Genomic DNA, 26032 nt, shown 5'->3' with positions numbered 1-26032 from the left:
AAAAGTGTTGACTTGTTGATTTTTTTTTCTGAAAATGTGAGAAATATAGTTTTAATTTTTCCGACATTAGTTTATGTCTTGAAACTATATACCCCTATATTTCTAGAAGCTGTAGCTCTTCTCCCTGCGCATGCGCAGTAATGCCTTGAACCCGGTTTTCTTACATAAAATAAAGTAAATTCTAGAAAGTTCTAGAAAGGTTACTGCGAATACATAAACCCGACCGAGCTCTGAAACACTTCAGTATTTGAAATACAAACTATCAGAACACAAAAGCTAAAAGTTATAAATCTAAACTATCAAAATGTCTGAAGAAGTGGAAACCTTTGCTTTCCAGGCCGAGATTGCTCAGCTAATGTCTCTGATCATCAACACTTTTTACTCCAACAAGGAAATCTTTCTCCGAGAGTTGATTTCAAACTCCTCCGATGCTCTGGATAAAATCAGATATGAATCCCTCACTGATGCCAGCAAGCTTGACGGACAGAAAGAACTCTTTATCAAGATCATCCCTGATACTGATGCTAAGACCCTCACCATCATTGATACCGGAATTGGAATGACCAAGGCTGACATGATTAACAACCTGGGAACTATTGCTAAGTCTGGAACTAAAGCTTTTATGGAAGCTCTGCAGGCTGGGGCAGATATCAGTATGATTGGACAGTTTGGAGTTGGTTTCTATTCCGCCTACTTGGTTGCTGACAAGGTAGTTGTCACCTCAAAGCATAACGACGACGAGCAGTACATCTGGGAGTCCAGCGCTGGAGGATCTTTCACCATCAAGACCGACAACGGTGAGCCCCTGGGCCGTGGAACCAAGATCGTTCTCCACATGAAGGAAGATCAGTGCGAGTATATTGAGGAGAAGAAGATCAAGGAGATTGTCAAGAAGCACTCTCAATTTATTGGATATCCTATCAAGCTCTTGGTCCAGAAGGAGCGTGAGAAGGAGGTTTCCGACGATGAGGCCGAGGTTGAGGAACCCAAGGAGGGAGAGGAGCCTAAGATTGAGGATGTTGGAGAGGATGCTGATGCTGAGAAGAGCACAGAAAAGAAGACTAAGAAGATCAAGGAGAAGTATACTGAGGATGAGGAACTGAACAAAACCAAACCTATCTGGACTAGATCTCCTGATGATATCTCTAATGAGGAGTATGGAGAGTTCTACAAGTCTCTGACCAACGACTGGGAGGATCACCTTGCTGTCAAACATTTCTCTGTTGAGGGTCAACTTGAGTTCAGAGCTCTTCTTTTCATACCCAAGCGCGCCCCTTTTGATCTCTTTGAGAACAAAAAGTCCAAGAACAACATTAAGCTGTATGTTCGCCGTGTATTCATCATGGATAACTGCGAGGACATCATTCCTGAATATCTCAACTTTGTTCGAGGAGTTGTCGACTCTGAAGATCTTCCCCTCAACATATCTCGTGAGATGCTTCAGCAGAACAAGATTCTCAAGGTCATCAGAAAGAACATTGTCAAGAAGGTCATGGATCTCATTGAAGAGATCTCGGAGGATAAAGACAACTACAAGAAGTTCTATGAACAGTTTGGGAAGAATATCAAGCTCGGAATCCATGAGGATTCTACCAATAGGAAGAAGCTGGCTGGATACCTCCGATTTATCACCTCAGCCTCTGGAGATGAAATGTGTTCTCTCGGAGACTATGTCTCCAGGATGAAGGAGAACCAGAAGGATATTTACTACATCACTGGAGAATCCAAGGACGTTGTTGCATCCTCCTCTTTTGTTGAAAGACTAAAGAAGCGCGGCCTTGAGGTTGTTTACATGACTGAACCTATTGACGAGTATGTAGTTCAGCAGCTCAAGGAGTTTGACGGGAAAAACCTCGTCTCTGTCACCAAGGAGGGTCTGGAGCTCCCTGAGGATGAGGAGGAGAAGAAGAAGAGGGAGGAGGACGTGAAGAAGTATGAACCCCTGTGCAAGGTGATGAAGGATATCCTGGATAAGAAGGTTGAGAAGGTTATTGTCTCTAGCCGTCTAGTCTCATCCCCCTGTTGTATTGTTACATCTCAGTATGGCTGGACTGCCAATATGGAGAGGATCATGAAGGCCCAAGCGCTCAGAGACACCTCCACCATGGGGTACATGGCGGCAAAGAAGCATCTGGAGATCAACCCCGACCATTCCATCATAGAGAACCTCAGAGTCCGTGCCGAGACTGACAAGAACGATAAGTCTGTAAAGGACCTCGTCCAACTTCTATTCGAGACCTCACTGCTCAGTTCCGGGTTCAGTCTCGAGGATCCTATGGTTCATGCCTCCAGGATTCAGAGGATGATCAAGCTTGGTCTTGGTATTGACGAGGAGGACAATGAGACCGAGGCTGTGGAGGATCTTGATATGCCTCCTCTAGAAGGTGATGCTGAGGATGCGAGCAGGATGGAGGAAGTTGATTAAGTTGATAATATTTATATATTTTTAATCAAAAATTCACTCAGTTGTATTTATTTTTTATATTTTGTAAATAATTAATTTATGATTGCCTTGTTTTTGTATTTTTAGTTCACAATAAACTTGAAATATATTCTATGTTTTTTGTTTGCGCCACCGAAAGAATGATGTTCGATTAAAGGTTAAAAAAGTCTAGCAAAAAAAACGTGAACTTTTTCTCAATTTTGACAATAACCAATAAAAACATAATATTTAAAAGTCTATACTTTTTCATAATGATGTAAAGAAAATTGTAAAAATATTTTGTAAATTCTAACTTCACTGCGAGTTAAAACGTTCGTTCATTCAGTAGTAACCCAGTAAACATACACGTGTCCGGCACCAGATTATCTAGTGTTAACTGGTGTTGAGATATCACGTGTTAAAAAACATCTCTGTAATATATTTTAGAAAAGTTTCGGAAAATAAAATCATTAAATTGAGAAAAAAAAGCAAATGAAAACTTTAATAGAAAATAATTATTGGGTGTAGAAGACTAACATTGTCATCTTTCAATGACACCAATTTTGGTGGGAAAATGGAGACAAAAATTTATTTAGACCCGAAAAAAGGGTATTTAATAGGTTTTTTGATTAAGATATCACTTGACGTTATTAGCAAGATAAAAATGCACGGTTTTGTGATTTTTTTATCTATTATTGAGACCGGGCCAGGTAAACTTTTCTAGATGTAGCGCTATATCAAAACAACAGGGACAATTTTTTGACAAAAAAATGACCCTCCGATTTGGCTGAAATGTTATACACATCTTAATGTGTGAAGAAAAATTATAATTCATCTTTAAAATAACTCTTTGACATCACTGTTGAAAACAGGGTGCAGCAATAATGTGAGGAAAACTTTTAAACTTCTAACTTTGGTCAAAAAAGATAATCAAATTAAGTTATGTTTGACCACTGTTTAAATTTTCCGGAGAGTAATACGATTTATGCCCCCCCCCCCCCCAATTATTTTTACCACTTTTAGACAAGAAACTAAATTAAATCATCCTTAAAAAGATGTATTCACGAGTTTTCCAATTAACATATGATAATAATATAATAGTACTGGCTTGGGAACTCAGTTACTCCTGCCGTTTACCCGCGCTTGGTTGAAATTACGATTTTATCTATTTTTCCCAATAGAAGTATATCTACTTAATTGAGAATCTCAAAACAAAGCTAGGAACATTCCCGTGGTTATACCCCCCAATCAAAATTAGAGGCAAATCGGCCGATGGGTTCCTGAGTTATGAACGGATATACGTAAACACTAACAGATTGCTATTTTATATATATAGAACTGGCTTGGAAACTCAGGTTACTAAAGTTACTTCAACCGTTTACCCGCAAAACCACGCCAAGAAAATTTTCGTGTGTCTCCCGAGTCCCCCACTCAAAATTTGAGGCAAATCGGCACAGGAGTTCCTAAATTATGATTGGACAGACAAGCAGAGATATTCATGAAATAAAATTTGTTGCTTAGTTATATATATTTTTGTATAAATGTTAGCTATGGCTGGCTGAACGGCTGTACCAAATTGGCTACATTTTTTGGAGGTGACCCATGAGTACCCCTCGGACAGGCTAGAAAGATTCAAAATTCAATTTATTAATATATATATGTTCAAAGAATTGTAACTACTGAGGGTAGTCATGATAGGCGTTAAACATTATGTTTAGTATAATTCTTTTTTAATAAAAAAAACTGAAATATATGTATATATAACCGTTTATATCTTCATTGCTTTTATTATTCATATCTATATCAAGAAAGGAAAGAAATATGTATATTCTATATATCTATATCTATATCTATTTATATATCCATAGATGTATATATATCTTAACTCTATTTCTAGATCTATTTCAATATTTATATATTCATATATATAAATACTATATATATAGTATTTTAAACTTTTTTCAGTTTAAATATACATTTTAGAAGTTTAAATATATATTTTTATATATCTAATATATAGAAAGGGAAAAAAATTATTTATATTCATATCTATATCTTAAATTTATTTCTAGATCTATTTCAATATGTATATATTCATAAATTCGCTGAAATCTTTGTTAGAAACTTAGGCTTTAAAAAATTGTCTCTATGTTTATATATCTATATCTTTATTTATATGTATATTTAGGCCAGATCAAGGATTGGAATGATGAAAAGAAAAATATTTTTCCACTGTATTAGTTTTAATTGTGATTTCTGGATTAAGCAAATCTATAAAGTATTCAATTTTCTTTCCAGTCAAATTAAATTAAACTTTAAACTGTTTGTTGTCGGATATAAGTAATTTAGCATTCAAATAATGTGAATAATATTATATTAGATTTAAAGCTGCGGAAATTTTTTAACCTTATGTAATAATTCTTGTTGTGTAACGAAAGTGTTCTAGATTATTCTAGAAAATATATCTACAAATCTCCACCGTGATATTCCTCGACCAATGAGAGGCCGATTCTAATAAAACTACCAATCAGAGGAGAGCAAATGTTCTAGAAAATGCACGGACAGTTTGCGCACTAAACAGATTTTACAGTATTCTAGAAAATTCTTCTTGGGTATATACAGACACAACATTGCCTTCTACAGCCAGTTATTAAATACAAAACCTACAGGACTAATATAGAATTCTTAATTTACTGAAGGTAAACTCAGTATTAAAATGGTGAAACAAGCTGCTATTGGAATTGATCTTGGTACCACCTACTCCTGTGTAGGTGTATTCCAGCATGGTAAGGTGGAGATCATAGCTAATGATCAAGGGAACAGAACTACTCCTAGCTACGTAGCATTCACTGATACTGAGAGATTGATTGGTGATGCTGCTAAGAACCAGGTTGCCATGAACCCTAACAATACCATCTTTGATGCAAAGAGGTTGATTGGTAGGAAGTTTGATGATGACACTGTTAAAGCAGACCTGAAGCACTGGCCCTTTAAGGTTGTGAACAGTGGAGGTAAGCCTAAGCTTGAAGTGGAGTATAAGAATGAGAATAAGCAGTTTACTCCCGAGGAAGTGAGCGCTATGGTGCTAGTGAAGATGAAGGAGACTGCTGAAGCATACCTGGGTTATCAGGTCAAGGATGCTGTTGTTACTGTACCAGCATACTTTAATGATTCTCAGAGACAAGCAACCAAAGATGCTGGAGTTATTGCTGGATTAAACATTACTCGGATTATCAATGAACCCACTGCAGCAGCTATTGCCTATGGTTTAGACAAGAAGAGCAGCTCTAAGGGGGAGAAGAATATTCTTATCTTTGATCTTGGTGGAGGAACATTTGATGTGTCCATCCTTTCAATAGATGATGGTATATTTGAAGTTAAAGCTACGGCTGGAGATACTCATCTAGGAGGAGAAGATTTTGACAACAGGATGGTTGAGCACTTTATCCAGGAGTTCAAGAGGAAGCATAAGAAGGATATTTCTGGAAACAAGAGAGCACTCAGAAGATTGAGAACTGCCTGTGAAAGAGCCAAGAGAACCTTGAGTTCAGCAGCTCAAGCAAATATAGAAATTGATTCTCTGGCTGAGGGAATTGATTTCTATACATCAATCACTCGAGCAAGGTTTGAAGAACTATGCTCTGATCTGTTTAAGGGAACCCTGGAACCTGTGGAGAAGGCTCTGAGAGACTCCAAGCTTGACAAATCCTCCATTGATGAGATGGTTCTAGTTGGAGGTAGTACTAGGATACCTAAAGTTCAGAAACTTCTTCAGGATTTCTTTAATGGTAAGGAGCTGAACAAATCCATCAACCCTGATGAAGCTGTTGCATATGGAGCAGCTGTTCAAGCTGCTATTCTGAATGGGGATGAGAGCAGTGAAGTTGGAGATTTGTTGCTTCTTGATGTTGCTCCTCTATCCATGGGTATTGAAACTGCTGGAGGAGTTATGACTGCTCTGATCAAGAGGAATACAACCATCCCAACTAAACAGACTCAGATCTTCACAACATACAGTGATAATCAACCAGCTGTGACAATACAGGTTTATGAGGGAGAAAGAACAATGACCAAGGATAATCATCTCCTGGGTAAGTTTGATCTGACTGGTATACCACCAGCTCCCCGGGGAACTCCACAGATTGAGGTTACCTTTGATGTTGATGCTAATGGTATCCTAAATGTATCTGCTGCTGAGAAGGGTAGTGGGAAGCAGGAGAAGATCACAATCACCAATGACAAGGGAAGACTATCCAAGGAGGAGATAGAAAGGATGGTCAATGATGCTGAAAAGTTCAAGGATGAAGATGAAGCACAGAAGGAGAGGGTTGCTGCCAAGAATGGACTTGAAGCATATATCTTCAACATGAAATCCTCTCTAGATCAAGATGAAGTAAAAACCAAGCTCTCTGCATCTGATATCTCTGAGGCCAAGAACCAACTGGACTCTGCCCTGGCCTGGTTGGACAGGAACCAGCTTGGAGAGAAGGAGGAGTACACAGAAAAGCAGAAGGAGCTGGAGAATGGTCTGAAGATGATTGTATCTAAGCTGTATGGACAGGGGGGTGCAGGAGAAGTAGGAGGAGCTGATAGTTGTGGAGCTCAAGCCAGACAAGGAGCTAAAGAACCAACTATTGAGGAGGTGGATTAAATGAATGTATTAAATAATACTATTATGTGATATCAATTATAATAAGTAATATTTACTTTATAATAAATAAAAAAGTTTTAATAATCATTGTATACACTTTTAAAATCTTGATTTTGAGAATATCTAAATCATGGAAGAGTAATTTTAGTTCAAAATTTGAATGATTTGATTTTAAAATAGCATTAGAAAAGAGGATCAGTACCGGGCCTACTTTCAATGAACTAGAGCAAGTTTGGCAAAACAAATACAGACTATTTAAGGCAAAACGTGGCAATTGCACCATAAGTATGATCATGGATCTTTCGACGCCCATAGAAGCTTATATTGATAATTGTTCTTGTTATTTAACAAAAGTAAAAGTTGAATTCATTCTTCTAAAAATGAAAAAGATCTTATTGCTTTCCTGCTGTGTTATAGTAGCTAAAAATTGAATGATTGAGAATAATTATAGTTTTCAAATTTTCACTATCTAATTCATTAAAGGAATTGAGTTTTAGCCAGGAACTTAAATTAGAGGTAAGCCTTCAATATTTCAAACTATGAATTCTGTTAGACCGAATAAGCTTAGTTTGAAATATCATAGGTTTGCACTATCAGGTTGAGAAGATATAGGAATTTGAGTTTGTGACAAAAACTCAGTTCTTTTCGTCAAATTTTTAAATAATGTTATCCATGTTGTCAATTGTTTGCCATGAAATATGATGAGTAATAGCTGGTACCTGGACTTCAATCTTAGAATTTAAGAATTAGGTTTTTAAAAGAAATTAACTCAATTAAAAAATTACCCCTCCCCCCCCCCAAAAAAAAAATCACACACACATATTTAAATTTAAGCTTGGTAGACGAAATCAGTAAAAGTTCAGAGATTTAAAGGTACAAAATAAAAACATTTCAGAAGAATGTTAAGTAATTCTTGTTGATTTATCACAATTGAGATAACAAGATTGTTCAATTATATATACATTGATTCATACTTGATCTAACAAATACGTAAATTATACCATTGTGAATCGGTCATTATTATCTTTAAAATGGATTATCACTTAAAATTACGCTTATAATCCCTTTAATCGTGTTTATAAAATTGTTATAGTCTGGCTCAGCGGATCCAATTTTTTCAGGCCGGATCCATCTAGGACTAGAATCAAATGTATCCTAACTGCAGTGTTTAAGGATTTTATTCCAAGCCGCTTTTGAGTAAAGATTAGGGTGGTAACTCTCTTAAAGGCCTTTCCCAAGGCCAACTTTCCAAGTGACAATTTCCAAAGTTAGTTAAGGCCCAATTGGGACTCACCGCTATGGCTCAGATTGTTACCGAGGCTGAGTTTTGCGGCTAGGATTGGTACGGAGGCTGAGTTCTGCGGCTAGGATTGGTACGGAAGCTGAGTTCTACGGCTAGAATTTGTACAGAGGCTGAGTTCTGCGGCTAGGATTGGTTATGGAGGGTGAGTTTTGCAGCTAGGATTGGTACGGGAGCTGAGTTTTGCGGCTAGGATTGGTACGGGAGCTGAGTTCTGCGGCTAGGATTGGTACGGGAGCTGAGTTTTGCAGCTAGGATTGGTACGGAGGCTGAGTTCTGCGGCTAGGATTGATTATGGAGGGTGAGTTTTGCAGCTAGGATTGGTACGGGAGCTGAGTTCTGCGGCTAGGATGGGTACGGGAGCTGAGTTTTGCGGCTAGGATTGGTACGGGAGCTGAGTTTTGCAGCTAGGATTGGTACGGAGGCTGAGTTTTGCGGCTAGGATTGGTACAGGAGCTGAGTTTTGCAGCTAGTATTGGTACGGGAGCTGAGTTCTGAAGCTAGGATTGGTACGGGAGCTGAGTTTTGCAGCTAGGATTGGTACGGGAGCTGAGTTTTGCGGCGAGGATTGGTACGGGAGCTGAGGTTTGCAGCTAGGATTGGTACGGGAGCTGAGTTTTGCAGCTAGGATTGGTACGGGAGCTGAGTTCTGAAGCTAGGATTGGTACGGGAGCTGAGTTTTGCAGCTAGGATTGGTACGGGAGCTGAGTTCTGCGGCTAGGATTGGTACGGGAGCTGAGTTTTGCAGCTAGGATTGGTACGGGAGCTGAGTTCTGAAGCTAGGATTGGTACGGGAGCTAAGTTTTGCAGCTAGGATTGGTACGGGAGCTGAGTTTTGCGTCGAGGATTGGTACGGGAGCTGAGGTTTGCAGCTAGGATTTGTACGGGAGCTGAGTTTTGCAGCTAGGATTGGTACGGGAGCTGAGTTCTGAAGCTAGGATTGGTACGGGAGCTGAGTTCTGAAGCTAGAATTGGTACGGGAGCTGAGTTCTGAAGCTAGGATTGGTACGGAAGCTGAGTTCTGTGGCTAGAATTGGTACGGAGGCTGAGTTCTGCGGCTAGGATTGGCTAAGAGGCCAAGCGCTGCGGAAAAAAACAGAATTGGGAACCGAGCGCTGCGGCTAAACCAACCTTGCGGAAGTTGTCACTTGGGAAAATAGCCTTGGGAAGTTGCCGCAAGTAGAAATGCGTTAAAGTACCTATATTACCCAGAGAATGGGCGGGAGGGGGGCAAAAGAAATCTATCCCCTTTAAGTGCATCTGAAAAAAAACCTGCCAGATGTGCGACACAACATGTTTAGGAAGCAATAGTAAAATCCGAATACTCGCAATTTGAAATAATTTTCCAAAATGACTTTTTTAAGGTTTTCATTCAATTTCTGGAACTTAATTGTTTGAATTTTCGGCGAAATTTTATTTAGGGTATTTTTATGCTATAACCCCCAATCCAGGGTAGGGTTAAGAATTTCAAGATTTTAAAAAAAAATTGTTCTTAAAACTTGCAACATTTGTATTCTTCGTTGAATGACTCAACCCTCTTGGTTTAAAGCTTAATATTCGTCATTGAATGATGAAAATAGATATTTTACTCCCACTCTTCTTTTTAACACATCCGGCACCACTAAGGGGCTGTAAGCGTAATTTCAAGTGACCCTCCATGCACAGTTGGGAATGTTCAATTTACAACGGTACTCTTCAAACCTAAATCTGAATAAACATGTGACGGATAATGTCTTTTCTGAGTTAATTAAAAAGTGTTTGATTTTGTATGAGTTTCTTCTTTGCCTCATACAAGTGTGAAATGCGCCAATAAGTGTGCAGAAAAACTGCAATTGAAAATAGTCTCTATAAAAAAGCAAAAACATTGATATCTAATAACGTCTAATTTAAGTAAAATTAATTAGCTTTTACAAAAAATGTTTAAAATTTGTAACATAAATATTAATTTTGTTTTCTTGTGCGTAAACGTAAAAGACTAGAGGTGCTCTGAGGTCACCAAGGCGTACCGGTAATGTTTATAGAGAAATTGAGTCGTTGTCACAAACTCAAATTTTATAATGACTGTACCTTTGCAACTTGACGGTGTAAACCTTTGATATTTTAAACTTAGGTTATTTAATCTAAGAGAATTTTTAGTTTGAAATATCTAAGATCTACAGTATTGGGTTGCAAAGATATAGGGAGTAGAAAATCATAGTTTGTGGCAAAGACTCAGTTCCTTTAACCCTGTTCTTCTGTTTAGTGTACAGCGTTATTCAAACTTTATCAAACAATGCTTTAAAGGGTACCGTTGTAAATCGGGCATTGCCATCTTTGTGTGATGGAGGCCGGAGGGTCTCTTGAATTTACCTGTCCCTGTTCTCCCTGTACACTATATTTTAAGGTACCCGTCCTATATAAAAGGGTATGTCTGATTTAAAACGGTTCCACTTTCTACCTCTTTCTACTCTTTCTTCCTCTTTCTATACCTCTGTCTACCTCTTTCTACATCTTTCTACCTCTTTCTACCTCTTTCCATCTCTTTCTACCTCTTTCTACCACTTTCTACCTCTTTCTACATCTGTCTACCCCTTTCTACCTCTTTCTACCTCTTTCTACCTCTTTATACCTCTTTCTACCTCTTTCAACCTCTTTCTACCTCTTTCTACCTCTTTCTACCTCTTTCTACCTCTTTTACCTCTTTTTTCCTCTTTCTACCTCTTTCTACATCTTTCTACCTCTTTCTACGTCTTTCTACCTCTTACTACCTCTTTCTACCCCTTTCTACCTCTTTCTAACTCTTTCTACCTCTTTCTAACTCTTTCTACATCTTTCTACCCCTTTCTACCTCTTTCTACCTCTTTCTACCTCTTTCTATCCCTTTCTACCTCTTTCTACCCCTTTCTACCCTTTTCTACCTCTTTCTACCTCTTTCTACCTCTTTCTACCCCTTTCTACCCCCTTTCTACCCCTTTCTATCCCTTTCTACCTCTTTCTACCTCTTTCTACCTCTTTCTACCCCTTTCTATACCTTTCTACCTCTTTCTACCCCTTTCTACCCCTTTCTGTCCCTTTCTACCTCTTTCAACCCCTTTCTACTTCTTTCTACCTCTTTCTTGCTATAAAAGAGAAACAATTCGCAGTTTTTCTATCTTGAAAAGTGTTAGATTCTGCCAATTTTCTTCATTGTCTCTGTAGCATAAATCTGTAATAAAAAAATATTAATATGATGGAATAAAATAAGGATCTCTCAGACAAAAGTTTACCGGGTACGTAAATCGGAAATGCCATTTCATAAAAATAAAATAAAATGTCATTTGAAAATACTTCTTTGGTTCTTTTAACCCCTTTACACACTAAGATCAACAGAGATATCAACGTATGTACAAATTTTCTTGTTTTTAACTACAAGTAAGTTATTTATACAAATACCCTAAGAATGCAATCAGACATTTTTGTCTTGCGATCTACATCTATCTATTCTTAAGATGGATGTATCTATCTATCTATCTATCTGTGAGTGGGTTGACGGAGCTCCGAATATCTTCAGTCGTGTCTCAGCAGTTGTGTGGGAGAGAGCGCTAGTGTATATTTTGTGAATTTATATTATTAAACCTGGGGACCCTAACCCCCGCCACACTCTGTAAGTACCACCCTCCCTCCTTATATTAATAAATGAAGGGAAAAGAAGTGATTTTACTTGTGATAAAATAATCCAGTGATGGTTGAAAGTGTGTGTATTTAAATACCAGCGTATAGGTAAAAGTATATATACATATGTGAGCTTAGGCGTAGCGCCAGGCGCCTAGGGTAGAGGAGGCGCCAGGCTGTAGAAACTGAGATTTCGCAATATGTATAGGCGCATGCCAAATTCTGCAAATTTGTCCATTATTCCCTGATTTTTTATTTGCAAAATTATAATATTACCTTATATAAGTTTTTATTCTTTATTGATCATCAAACCCTAATACTAACTGATGAAACATGTTTTTATAACATATTTTTAATAATTTGCTTCAACAATGATTCCCCTAGGCTAGAGGGGGGGGAGGGGGTTAGGACAAGTTGTATTGTCTAATAATGGTTAAACGCTTAAATAAATATTGCTTTACAACACTAAGTTTTAATCTAGATTTTTTATTTACTGTTGTTACAACAATATTTTAGATATTTTAAGCTGGTAGAAAACCAAAATAGAAATATCATCGTAAGAGTTCATTTTGAGAACGTTCTCTGTGATTTTTTTACTCTTATAATTTTGCGGGATGAGGGGAGTTTTAAAATTTATAGAAAATATTTTAAATCTTTGATTATTTATATTTTCATCTTCCATCCAACAGAAATGAAATAAAAATAAAAATAGGAAGACGCTATTTAAGCAATCTTATGAGTGTTTATTGCTGTGATACAAGTTGTAATAAAACCATCTTATTAAATGAAATTCTTCTGCCTCTAATGCTGTATTTCATGTTCTTTTAGACTATTTAAACGAGATTCTAACAGCCGTCTTTATAATTTTATGAAACTATTGTGTACTTTATCATTATAACCCATTTCCTCGTGAATTTCATAATGAACGTGTTATAATGTAATCATCGTGCTAATGCTACATATAATGTTAAATTAGCTGTACATCATAGCACGTTGCCACGTGTGTTATAAAGTTCCCGGATTTTCTCCAACAAATTTAGGGTATTTCCAAAAAAAAATTTTCAATTGAAATGAAAATAACATTGAAATCAACTTTATATTTGACTTCTGCTTTGTTTCAAAGATTATTTGATCAAGAAATAGCCATTGAAATAAGACAAGTACACAAAGTTTTCATAAAATTACCTATAACACTATTATTTTGACACGACGTGTTATAAAGTTTTTGGACTTAAATTTTCTCTATATCTCAAAGGTTCTCGTCTTTTAGATTATATTTTGTCCCTCGCTAAAAACTAAATCTAAAAATGCTTGAACCTTCTCCATAGAGAAAATTTCTGTCCAAAAACTTTTTAACACTGCGAACGAAAATAACAATGTTATAAATAGTTATTATGGGTCTCACTGTAAAAAAGGCCATGTAAGCACTGTAAAATGTCTCAAAGTGTCCTGAATTTCTCGTCTTTCATAATTTTATATTTATAAACCCATGTTGTGTCATTCCTACCGTAACAGCTGATTTGATAATTAATACTTTCAGTATTTATGGTTTTAAGGGTTTCAAGGGGGGGGGGGCAAAAGGAAGTAGTGGGTTGAAAGGAAAAGGGGAGGGGGGTGAAAGGGAAAATGGGGGTGGGGGAGGAAGACTGGGTTCGTCTAATTACCCCCTCTCTGAATCATTGAAATTCATAATTATATGTATCAGAAGTAAAAATTGGATATCTTTATGCTTTCTTTGACCCCCGGCCCCTGACCCCTCATCTTCCATCTGTCTTCAGTTCAGCTGTTTGTCTCTTTGTCTGAAATAATTAAATTATTTTGTTTGAATATCTACATTTTTGTTTTTGTTGGGTTGGATTTATTTTCCTTTTTACAAAAAAAATGAAATTCTTAAAATTCAAATCAAATTCTGGAAACTAGAAATGAATTTTTAAATCTAAAAGTAACAATTAAGTCCTTATTGGCCAGTACTAGAGATTATGAAATTAAATCAGAATTTACAACAATACTTGATTAAGTCGTATACAATATAAATAATAAAAAATGATTAAAAACAAAATTAAATTGTTAAAAAATTTAAAAACCAAACAATTGAGTTCTTTTTATTTAAAAAAGTTTCTACATGACGTTCTGTACTCAAAGAGTTAAATAAAGTTAAGTTCTTTCTGTACTCAAAGATTCAAGTTCTGTACTCAAAGATTCAAGTTCTGTACTCAAATATTCAAGTTCTGTACTCAAAGATAGTTAAGCTCTGTACTCAAAGATTAAAATTCTGTACTCAAAGATTCAAGTTCTGTACTCAAAGATATTTAAGCTCTGTAATCTAAGATTCAAGTTCTGAACTCAAAGATTCAAGTTTTGCACTTAAATATTCAAGTTCTGCACTCAAAGATTCAAGTTCTGTACTAAAAGATTCAAGTTCTGTACTCAAAGATAGTTAAGCTCTGTATTCTAAGATTCAAGTTCTGAACTCAAAGATTCAAGTTTTGCACTTAAATATTCAAGTTCTGCACTCAAAGATTCAAGTTCTGTACTCAAAGATAGTTAAGCTCTGTATTCTAAGAGTTATTATTTTAATGATTTGCTGAACTCCCCTGTTAGTACAGGAAATGATAAAACTAAATATTTAAACTCAACAAAAGCCCAGTTAAACTATAGTTAAAGATTATGTATTTAATTCTTAAAGACTAGAACAAAACACAAATTTTGAAACAAAATTCAAAACTTTAAAGCTCCGAGCAACTTTGTAGTGTACATCGTTAATATTTTAAACTTAGATTATTTGATTTCATAGTTTGAAACATCTAAGGTCTACGACATTGGGTTGCAAAGATATAGGAGTTATAAAATCAAAGTTTGTGACAAAGACTCAATTCCTTTGTAACAAAATTCAAAGCTTTAAACTCCCGATAGCTTTTCCGATGGAGGGAGTTTGACATTTTGACCTCTGCTAACAAATTTCCGCCAAACCCCGAATTTCAGATGATTAAATCAAATGAAAAATAGCGAACTGAACCCAGCCAGCTAGCTGGTCTAGTTAAACTGTCTTCAGTTTTTTTTCTAAAATTAGGGTCAGAAGAGATTTATTGACCAGAACTATTTAAATAGTAATTATATTGGTTATCGCCCTTCATGGTTAACTATACACGAAGTAATAAAACTAACGAAAGAGGAATAATGTTTGTTTACAATCTTCTGTGACGTATTTGAACAACTGGAGAACAAACTGCCCGAAAAAAAGCTATCCTTGCTTACCATCTTTGTTATTGTTTACATTAAACCTATTGTTCCTATTACATATTTTTTTTTGTTGTTGTTTACAATCAAACTAGTTCTTATGCTTTTATTTAAACGTCACAGTAAAATAACTAAACCCTAGAGTAAGAAAAAAGGCTCTGGAATAGGAAGACGACTTTTAGACCCAAGTTATGACTTTAAATGTCTAATGTACATGAGCTACTGAAATAGTGTAAAAAGACCCATTTCACTTAATTAGTGAATTTAATAAGTTACAAGTACAAATTCACTTAATTATTGACTTAATGTCGTCTTCCTATTCCACAGTTTATGGTTCTCACTCTATCTCCACACCCTTCATTGGTCTGAATAAACACGGAAGCACTGGGTGATACTTGTGTAAGATCCAATGCTTGTATAAATAGATTTATTTTAATATTCCGCCCCCGTCATATATACCTCAGCAGCTAGGCTGCTTTAGCCTGCAGGGTGTCCCACGAAACATGAAAGTGAAATAAAAGAGCTTGAAGGCTGCTTTAGTCTCCAGGGTGTCCCACGAAACATGAAAGTGAAAAGAAAGAGCTTGAAGACTGCTTTAGCCTGCAGGGTGTCCCACGAAACATGACAGTAAAGAGAAAGAGCTTCAATATCGTCCGTGATCTTAGAAATAAACCTACTTTAGCACGTATGATTCTTGAAACCACAAAATTCTCCTGTTCCTGGCATTTCCAAAATATTTTGTGTTTTAAATATTAACGGAGAAATGAAGAATTTCCTGATGATTTCGACAATTTTAGTTTTATTTGATGCAATCAAAATCTGAACAAATTCTCAATATCTCGGGTAATATAAAGCTAGACAGCAATTTCTTTTTGAAAATGACAGTACTAGGAAATTTTTGTGGTTATTTATTCAAGAAGCTACATGTGAAAGGAAATTGACGACTGAATGTCACAAATAAATGGCCGATTTCTTAGACGTTCTACCATAGGTAGAACCATAGTCACACATTGGTTACGCTGTACCAGAGCAGTGTAGATAGATATATACGACCTATAGTTGTACCTATGGTAACATGGATAAGAAATTGGCCTAAATTCAAGAATCAAAGACGACTTTCAAATCGTCGTGCTTCTGTCATGTTTCATGGGACACCCTGTAGCTAACCTAGATTTGGTCCAACTCATTCGCAGGGCTTTTAAAGGAATAGCCTGCGTAATTTCCAGTCACTCTTTAGATAATGATTGTTAACGATTCAGACGATCCCTTAAAGCAATTATTCAAGCATCGATGGTTAAAAAATTCCCCAGATTTTAGATACAAACAGAATTATTTATATACAGGGTGTCCCAATAAACATGGGGAATTTAGTGATGAATTCGATATCGTCTTTTCAAATAATTCTTTGGTTTAGTATAGTGATACCTACTGAAAAATTTGTAATCTGTAAGAGTTTCGTCTGCTATGTTTTGTTTGTGTATGTTATGACTGCATACGGTTGTAGTTAGTAAAACAAGAAAATTTCAGTATACAACAGAGTAAACTTGTCCGTCTTCACTGTTCATCTTGCGGAGACATTATAGACACATCTTACACATCTTTTACCCTTTCCATAAAATAAACTCTAGCAGACATAATAATGTTATGACTTTTGAAATTAGGTATTACATTGCTAATTCATAACAAAGACGATATCCAATTCGTCACTGAATATTTAAAAACCCAATTTTGACCCATTAATTATAGATTTTTCGTACTTTCTCTTTTATACTTTTTTGTCTGGCTATGTATTTTAAATGTTTAAGGATATATGGTCTGTTACGCTATTTTTAACGGTTTTCAAATAGAACAATATTTAACAAAAAATATTCAGGATGTACTTCGTTCTAGTTAGTTTTCCGTGTTTCTGTCTATACTTGGTCGGATAATGCCGGTTTCTCTCTTGTAGGTTCTTTGGGCCAAGAATGTATATAGTTGGTACTTTCACCACAGCAAGGGGGGAGGGGGGGGTCCTAGAAGGGAGGGGGTTGAGCAGTCAGGATAAAGAGGGGGGGGGGGCTGCACAGGTGTGCCTACCCACACACACAGTCAAGGAACTGGCTTATTTTCAAGGATACGTGTAGGGGACAATATTTACACAATTTTTTTCCTCAAAATAAAACTATTTTAAATATTTTTAAATTGAATTATTTAATTTTAATTTTTGTTTTTTTTTAAATATGAAAATTTAGACCCCCCTGCTTAGGTCTTAAAACCCACACGAAATGCCGGTTAGGGGTGAATCATCATTCTTGACTTTTTTTTGATGCATTTTTACATTTGGCAATATTTATAATTCAAATAATATTTGATGAAATATCATTGTTTAAATCCCCCCCTGTATTCGTAGAAATGTTAGGCCTAGATTCGGCATTGAAGATATATTAAAGCCGCCTACTACGCCTACACAACAACCTGTTTATACATGATGAAATATTGGTCCAATACACTTAATTCTATTATAATTAATATCTGGAAATATGATTTAGAATTAGTCATGTTTGGATTGAATTTGACATATTTAGCATCAGATTTAACAAATAATTTCCATTTTGCACGGAAATAACACTTGAAAAATATATGAAATTATCGTGAATCATTGATGACACTCTTTGAACAAAACAACACTATTGTATGAGCAGTCCTTTAAAATGAAAATTTCACTGAACTACCCAGAAAGATTTTGAAATTCTTATTCTACGCTAGCTACACAAAAAGCGTTGAGCTCACTCCTAAAACTCCGTCTGACCGAGAGAGAAAGTTATGCATAGAAAGGTTTATTGCGAATGTAAAGATGAATGAAAGGATAAAAGTAAAGATAAAATCAAACCAAAGTATGATACGAGAAGTCCCATATTATATGTAAAGCGCCCTAAATGAGGAATTTTGTGACAAAACAGAAAATTAACAAAAATCATTTTTAAAAAATTGTATAAAGCTGAAATAGAAATTTACACGCAGTAAAAAAACTGGATTTTTTTGTGTCTAAGTTAAAATTAAAGTTAATGTTATGGGACGCCCTTTACATTATCTTTATAACATGGTTATAGTAAGATAAAATATAATTTCGAAACAATACCCTTAATAAAGAAAAGCAAGGTCATGTCTAACAAAGAACTCAGGCATTTGCAAATTATACGACATTCAATCCTTACTTAGTACCGGGTCTTATTTATATGTATATACAGTCGTCGTCGTATATATCAATAAATACAGCGTTCAATTTCAATTTTGATTTCTAAAGAAGCTGTAATTACAGCATGGAGACACATACACTAAAAACAGAGGGAAGCTGTCAATTATCAGATTCTCTTTGTTGTAAACTTATTATTTTGGAAAAAAACCTTGTTAGAAATCAAAACTAAAATAGAAAAGTCGTCTTTCTTGTATTGATATAAACGCTGACAATTGTAATAACGCTCTTTGCTCATATATATATATATACAATATGCATGTGTGTTAGCTGTAGCTGGCCAAACGGCAAGCTTTTTAGGAAACCCATGGCAACCCTTGCGCGCGGTGCAGTGAGTGTTGACATGGACTTAAAAATCAAAATCTATTTTTTCAATATTCGAAATACATTCCATCGCTACCTTCCCTAACTATATCTCTTCTTCGCTGTAATGCAACTAGAGATGTAATTAACAGTCATTTCCAGCGGAATAATATGTCACAAATGAATAATAACAAAACCTTTCTTAGAGTAAAATTTTATTCCTTGCCTGCCACCCGCCCCCCTCCTTCTTGTCAGTATCCTATGCAGCAGTAAATGTTGTATAAATGTACAATATGAGTCACTGGTTCGATGGAAAGGTTTGCAGCACCTACACTTAATAGAATATAGAGCAGGGTGTAGGTCTGGGCATCGGTTTGAGCTACGTTTTTAAACATTTAACGTTTTTAGACTACGTTTTTAGACTACGTTTTTAGACTACGTTTTTAAACATTTAACGTTTTTAGACTACGTTTTTAGACTACGTTTTTAAACATTTAACGTTTTTAGACTTCTAAGGTTCTACAAAAATCTTAGATGGAAATTTAATTTTAAAATAGTTTGTATTAAATAATGCATAACTTTTACTGTGGCAAAAGATATTAACCAAAACAATTTTTCAAAACGATTGGTAAAGTCGTCTTTCTATTTCGAAATTTCAAGCTAGACGGGTTTGTTTTTATAGCATTATGAAAATGCTTTACTCTAGCCGAAGATATTAACCACAAACTGTAATTTTTTTTAAATCGCATAATGTAAAAAAAACTTATACAGAAAACAATAACTCAGACATTTAGAGCTCTTTTAACGTCACTAAACCTGAAATATATCAAAACGGTGCTCATCGGTAGATGTAGGTCTGGGCATTGTTAAGTGAGCGAACAATTTTCAATGAACGAACGGGTTCATTTTGTAAACGAACAGAGATTTTTACGAAACAAACTATTTTAGAAAAAAATAGTATTTAATAAATAAAACAACACTTATATCAACTACTGAACAAATAATTGAGACATGAAACAACGAAGAAAATTTTTAATTAGTGCTCAAAGCGAGAAAATATTATTTATAAAAGTCTTAATATGCCCAGGTCTAGTCAGGGGTGTAGGCGTGTGGAGGTGGGTTGTAGGTGGGATAGAGAACTCTATGAGGGTGGGATGTAGGTGGGTCACGAGGGTAGATAGGGCGGGACATAGATAGGGGCAAGGTAAAGGGGTCCCTTAGGGAGGAATGGCGTAAAGGGATTTTGTAGAGAGGATTAAAGGTTTTAGAGGGTAAAGGGAAAATAACCATCACCGAGTGAGCCAAAAAAAGGACCTACGAAAACAAAGTAAAAACTAGAAAAAATGCGTTTAGCGCCTAAAAGCGTTTTTATAAATTTTTTTTATTTTCTTTTTAAGTAGAAAATTTTTTGATAGATTTTTAATGTCGTAGAAGCATATTTGTAGACAATTTTTTTAGGTTTTCTTTGACATAGAATTAACACCTTTTAAAATAAACATCTTCATTCAGATTTTTAGTTGCTTGAATATTGAACGTTATAGACAAATCTTTATTTAGTCTCTAGTCTTTGGTCTTTACTATCTAGTCTTTATAATTCTTATTCCTTAGTCTTTAGTCTTATTTCTTTTTCTTTACTCTTAGTCCCTAGTCTTTAGTCCTACTCCTTAGTGTTTAGCCTTAGTCCTTTGTCTTAAGTCCTTAGTCTTAGTCCCTAGTTTTTAGTCTTTCTTTGAATCATGAAAAATGAAAAAAAAAAAAAAATGTTGAAATTTCAACAAAATCTTATTTTTTTCCCCTAAGAATGGAAACAGGAAGATAAACCAAGATGTTAAAATTGTTACAACATTGTGTTTGAAAAATTGAAAATGATTTTAACCTTCAAAACCTAATAACAATGATGATTGCTCTGCAAATACACAATTTATTTAAGACACTAAACGGTACACCCCCCCCCCTAGGGTGCCCCTGAAAAAAATCCCAGATTTGCGACACCTTTTTTTGGAAGCATTAGGGTAAAACTAGCTCAAATAAGAAATTTTAGCATTTTAAAATAATTTTCCTAAATGGCCCAGCCATTTTACTGTTTTTTCCCACAATTTTTGGCCTTTTAAAACTTTTTTTTACCACTCTCGGCTAAATATAGTTAACTCTATGTCAATTTTCAAGTAATTTTAAATAGTGATACTATTTTGGAAATCCATTAACTAGGTTAAAACGATATTTGACAATTTTTTTCTCTATTTTTTTTGTTTTTTTGATGTTCAAATATTTAGTAAAAAGTGAAAAATCGCGCCTTTTTTACACCTTTTGTCAGCTCAACCTGGGAGGGGTTAAAGTAGTTTTTTTTCCAACTCAACACCATGCTGTTTGAAAATATTTTGACAGTTTAGAAATGGCCTAAAAAATGTTTTATTGGCAAGTTTAGAGGCATATGTGTATGAGACTGGCCAAAAACCATTAAAAAAACGTTTCTGGAGCAATTTTCTCCACAACTTCTCTTGCTTGAACAAATGATGCAACTTATAAAAAAATTGTTTTTCATAAAAAGATGCCTTTTGATGTCTCTATAACAATACAAAAAACAAAACTCCAATAGCTTTAAAGAATGTGGAGTTATTACCCTTTCGGTGAATTATTTAATTCTTCAATGGGCCTAACAGCAATGTCACTCAAAAACCGTTAACTAAAATGTCTAAAGCTCAGCCGTCTTAAAAGATATCCAACATTTGTTTTTTCCTGTGCAAACTTAACATCAAAGGGATTCTTTTTATGAAAAACAATTTTTTAAAGATTGCATCATTTGGCGAAGCAAGAGGAGTTAAGATGAAAATTGCACCAGAAACGGGGTTTTTAATGGATTTTTGGTAAACAAGAAAATTGGTGTGTTTCATGTTCATTGACCTTTTTTAAGACTTACAGTCGTCTTCCTATTCCACAGGTTCATGGTTCCCACATCACTGCATATTTTTTCATATTTTATAACTACAAATTTTTTAATTAATTGTGAAGGTGTTTTGGTTTATTAGCTAAAATATTGACTTTTATAAGTTTGCTATTTTGTAAGAACTGGTCAAGGTACAGTAAATAGTCCCCTGAAATCAGAGAAGGATTGCAATAACTCTATTTGCACCCTCCCACAGACACTGTTGTTGCAACCTCCCACACGAAATGTTGCAACTAAAAGACATGATTTGATTAAATAAATATACCAAACCTTATATAGCCTGATATAGCCAAACAATTACCAAGATAAGAGTTGCATTCAATAAACTGTAAACTAAAGTTACCTAATATTAACCCTAAAAGTTTCTGTTCTATTCTATTTTATTCTATTCTATTCTTTTCTATTCTTTTCTATTCTATTCTATTCTATTCTATTCTATTCTATTCTATTCTATTCTATTCTATTCTATTTCTATTTTATTCTATTCTATTCTATTCTATTCTATTCTAACCTATTCTATTTTATTCTATTCTATTCTATTCTATTCTATTCTATCCTGTTCTATTCTATTCTATTCTATTCTATTCTATTCTAACCTATTCTATTTTATTCTATTCTATTCTTTTCTATTCTATCCTGTTCTATTCTATTCTATTCTATTCTATTCTAATATTTTAACAATAGTATATTAAATTTTCCCTGTTTTACCCTGGAGCTTCCATATGTATATATTTACCTTGTATAAACCTATATTCAACCATCAACATGTTGTGGCGTTAAAATCACTGTAATTGAGCATATTAACAGAGTGTAAAAGAAACCGCCGAAGAAAGGGTAAAAAGGGGCAAAGAAATATATTTTATTAACATTATTATAATCATAATTCCACCTTACACAGTATTAGTTTTGATGTTCATGATGATAATAATGATACATAATTGTATAATAGTAATAATAATAATAATAATAATAATAATAATAATAATAATAATAATAATAATAATAATACTAATAATAATAATAATAATAATAATAATAATAATAATAATAATAATAATAATAATAATAATACTATTCTAGGATTATGGAGTGTATGGTGAGAATAGGAGTCCTATTGACCCTACTAGGGTTGTCTACAGCTCAACGTAAAAACGAAGTTTTCTTTGTAAATGTGGAGGAGGGATTCTTTGGCTGCCAAGTCAATGCTTCCTCCGAATTCCTCCAAATTTTCACAATCTCCAAACTCTGTGATGGAGTATCCGACTGTTATAAAGGATCTGACGAGGATCAAAAAGAATTAAAATGCTCAAGTGAGTTTTTGACAATTTTTCTTACGAAATCTAATTTCAACAAAAAAGTGCAATATCAAAAGACCCTCGGGCCTCGATGCAAAGATGGCAATGCCCGATTTACAACGGAACACTTATTTCCTTAATCTCATGAAAAATGTGGAAGATTTTTTTTCTGATTCAAAAAGTGATTAGTTCTTATAATTTTTCCAGTCTTTCTCATTAGACAGAAATACACAAGAGAAACCACAAATGAAATTAAACAGTTTTCATAAACAAAAACATTGATATTCAATTCATACTTGATCAGACAAAGCTTTGTAGGGTTCCGTAGTAAATCGGACATTGCCATCTTTACATGGAGGGTCCCTTGAAATAAGGCTTACAGTCTTTAACGTAATTTGTTTATAAAAGGGCAAAAACTTAAAGGGCAATCTTCTGGAAAGTTAATATAACTCTTAATTTTTTAATAAAGGAATTGAGTCTTTGCTACAAACTCTGATTTTATAATCCTTATATCTTTAGAATCCAATGTCGTAAATCTTTGATATTTCAAACTTATATTATTTGATCTAACAAAATTCATAGTTTGAAATATCTAAGGTCTACGACATTGGAATACAAAGATATAGGATTTAGAAAAGCAGAGTTTGTGGCAAAGACTCGTTCCTTTCCTCTAACCGTCTCTGCCAGGACAAAACGACATTTTAAATATTACAGAAATATTTAAGTTTGACAGTTTAAATGAATCGGCTGCACAGTGCACAGTGCGCACGCAACAAAAAATTACACAAAATTAATATCAATTTTTAAAATTAATTTACAAAAAATTTAAAATAATTTTCTTTTACTTAAAACATTTATTCAAGTTATCAGCTAAAGGGGGAAGAAACCTCCCCCCTTAGATAGCCCCCCCCTCTCAGTTGTAATCTATATATCCTTTAAATCTGATAAATGATCAATCTAACTGCAAGATTAACCATGCGTACATTCCAACTTCAAGTTCAATTTTAAAATTCCATGAATTAAAAATTTTAAAATTTTAATGTGCTTTTTTAATTGTCTTCTAATATGAAAATAGGTTCAAATATGGCAAATTTATTTAAAGGAATTTATTTTCTTGGTTGATTTCCTTGTACGCATAACATCCACCCGAGCGTATAAATATTTACGCAAATATGCGTATCTTTGGTATATTTAATATTGAACGCAGGGGTTAAGTGTTTTTAGGAGATCAATTAGTTCATAATTTTGTTAAAAACACTTCCTTTTATCTTACGCTAACACTCTTACTCTCTTGATCGCTTTATTACACATTCACTAATTCACTCATTCACACATTCACTCACTCACTGACACACTCATTCATTCACACCCTCACTCACACCCTGACTAACTCACTCACTCACTCACTCACTCACTCACTCACTCACTCACTCACTCACTCACTCACTCACTCACTCAATTACTTACTCACTCACTCACCCCCCCCCTACCCCAAATCAAATGAAATACACCTAAAAATGGAAGTATAGTTATTATATTGTCGATCAAAAAGTTGGATTGATATGATATGATTGCCTGGTTCCAGGCAAGGACAAGGTGGATGGTGTGGATTTTTCTAATTCTCAATGTTTCCCTCATGAGAAATTGGAATAAAATTGAACCGAAAAATACAAGAGCGTTCGTAAACGAAAATCTTATTCTTCTTAACAAAATACAATTAAAATTTAAAAAAAAATTTAAGTTTGCATAACTATCATGAATATATTTAAAAGTGATGAAAGAATTTAACAAAAAAAATATCGATTTATAATTGAACATGGAAAAAGTATATGACTAATAAAACTTTAACTGCAAGAAAATTTGATTATTTTATTTTTTTTTTAATATTAATTTTTAGATAACTGCCTATACACAACTGGGCGACGATGTATGAATGGAGCCTGCCTGGATTCTCAATGCTATTGTAACGATGGCTGGGGAGGTAAAGGATGTTCAATGCCGGATGAAAATGAATGTAAATACAGGTAAAATCATTTAATGAGATATTCTTATTTTTTTTATCGGAAAATTTTTAATTTGTGGATTGGATTTGTATTAATTTTTGTATCTTATACAGCGCGTTTCAATAATAATACAAATACAATATCATCCTAAAGAGTTAGTTTATAAGACAATATGTTTAAAAGAATTGATTTGTTAGAATGAATATCATGTAATCTATTTATTTAGGCCATGTGATGTATTTGCTCACTGTACCAATACTATTGGATCCTATTCCTGTTCCTGCTTCCCAGGATACACAGGGGATGGAAGATCTTGTAAAGGTAGGAGTTTTTTCTCTTTCAAAACAATCTCCTGTTTCCCAACATCTTCTGTTTCCCATCATCTCCTGTTTCCCATCTATTTTCCGTTTTCCAACTATCTCCTGTTTCCCAATTTCCTGACTTTCTCCCGTTTCTCGACTATCTCCTATTTCCCAACATGTTTTCCATTTATCTACTGTTTTTCAACTATATCATATTTTCCAACCTGTTTCCCAACTGTTTCCTGTTTCTCAACTATTTCCCGTTTCCCAACTATTTTCTGTTTTCCGACTATTTCCTATTTCCCAACTATATTATACCTTGCAACTATTTCCCGTTTCAATACTAGCGCCTATTTTCCAACTATCTCATATTTCTTGACTATCTCCGTTTCCCAACTATCTCCTGTTTCCCAACTATCTCCTGTTTTCCAACTGTCTCCTGTTTCCCAACTATCTCTTGTTTCCTAACTATCTCCTGTTTCCCAAGTATCTCCTGTTTCCCAACTATCTTCTGTTTCCCAACTATATGTTGTTTCCTAACTATATCTTGTTCGTAAGATGCAAATTTCTAAGTTAAGGCTATACATTTTTTCCGGTAATAACTGGAAGATTATTTAAACACTCCATACTGAATATACTACCTCTTCAAATTGTTTTAATACTTCTCTACAAACCCTTTTTCTAAAAAAGGTTAAAAGTGACTTTCTATTTCG

The 26032-nt window shown here is 34.6% G+C and overlaps 3 protein-coding genes across 3 annotated transcripts in view; all 3 read left to right on the top strand.

The window, feature by feature from the left end:
* Positions 1–238: 238 nt before the first annotated feature.
* On the top strand, positions 239–2471 carry LOC111707609 (heat shock protein 83). The gene has a single exon (XM_023480742.1). It carries the CDS (start codon positions 305–307, stop codon positions 2423–2425), a length of 2121 nt encoding a protein of 706 aa, XP_023336510.1. The 5' UTR covers positions 239–304; the 3' UTR covers positions 2426–2471.
* Positions 2472–5056: 2585 nt separating this feature from the next.
* LOC111707610 (heat shock 70 kDa protein 1) lies at positions 5057–7157 on the top strand. The gene has a single exon (XM_023480743.1). It carries the CDS (start codon positions 5139–5141, stop codon positions 7071–7073), a length of 1935 nt encoding a protein of 644 aa, XP_023336511.1. The 5' UTR covers positions 5057–5138; the 3' UTR covers positions 7074–7157.
* A 4751-nt stretch (positions 7158–11908) lies between these two features.
* Positions 11909–26032, top strand: part of LOC111707614 (uncharacterized) — a 103458-nt gene continuing 89334 nt past the window's right edge. Inside the window, 4 exon segments of the mRNA XM_023480746.1 lie at positions 11909–11995; positions 22800–23029; positions 24912–25038; positions 25244–25338. Coding sequence (XP_023336514.1) covers positions 22804–23029; positions 24912–25038; positions 25244–25338 — 448 coding nt within the window. The 5' untranslated portion in view covers positions 11909–11995; positions 22800–22803.

This window comes from Eurytemora carolleeae, unplaced genomic scaffold (genome assembly GCF_000591075.1).
Source record: "Eurytemora carolleeae unplaced genomic scaffold, Eaff_2.0 scaffold336, whole genome shotgun sequence".
Classification (NCBI taxonomy): Eukaryota; Metazoa; Arthropoda; class Copepoda; order Calanoida; family Temoridae; genus Eurytemora; species Eurytemora carolleeae.
This window is presented reverse-complemented; position numbering and strand designations above follow the sequence as displayed.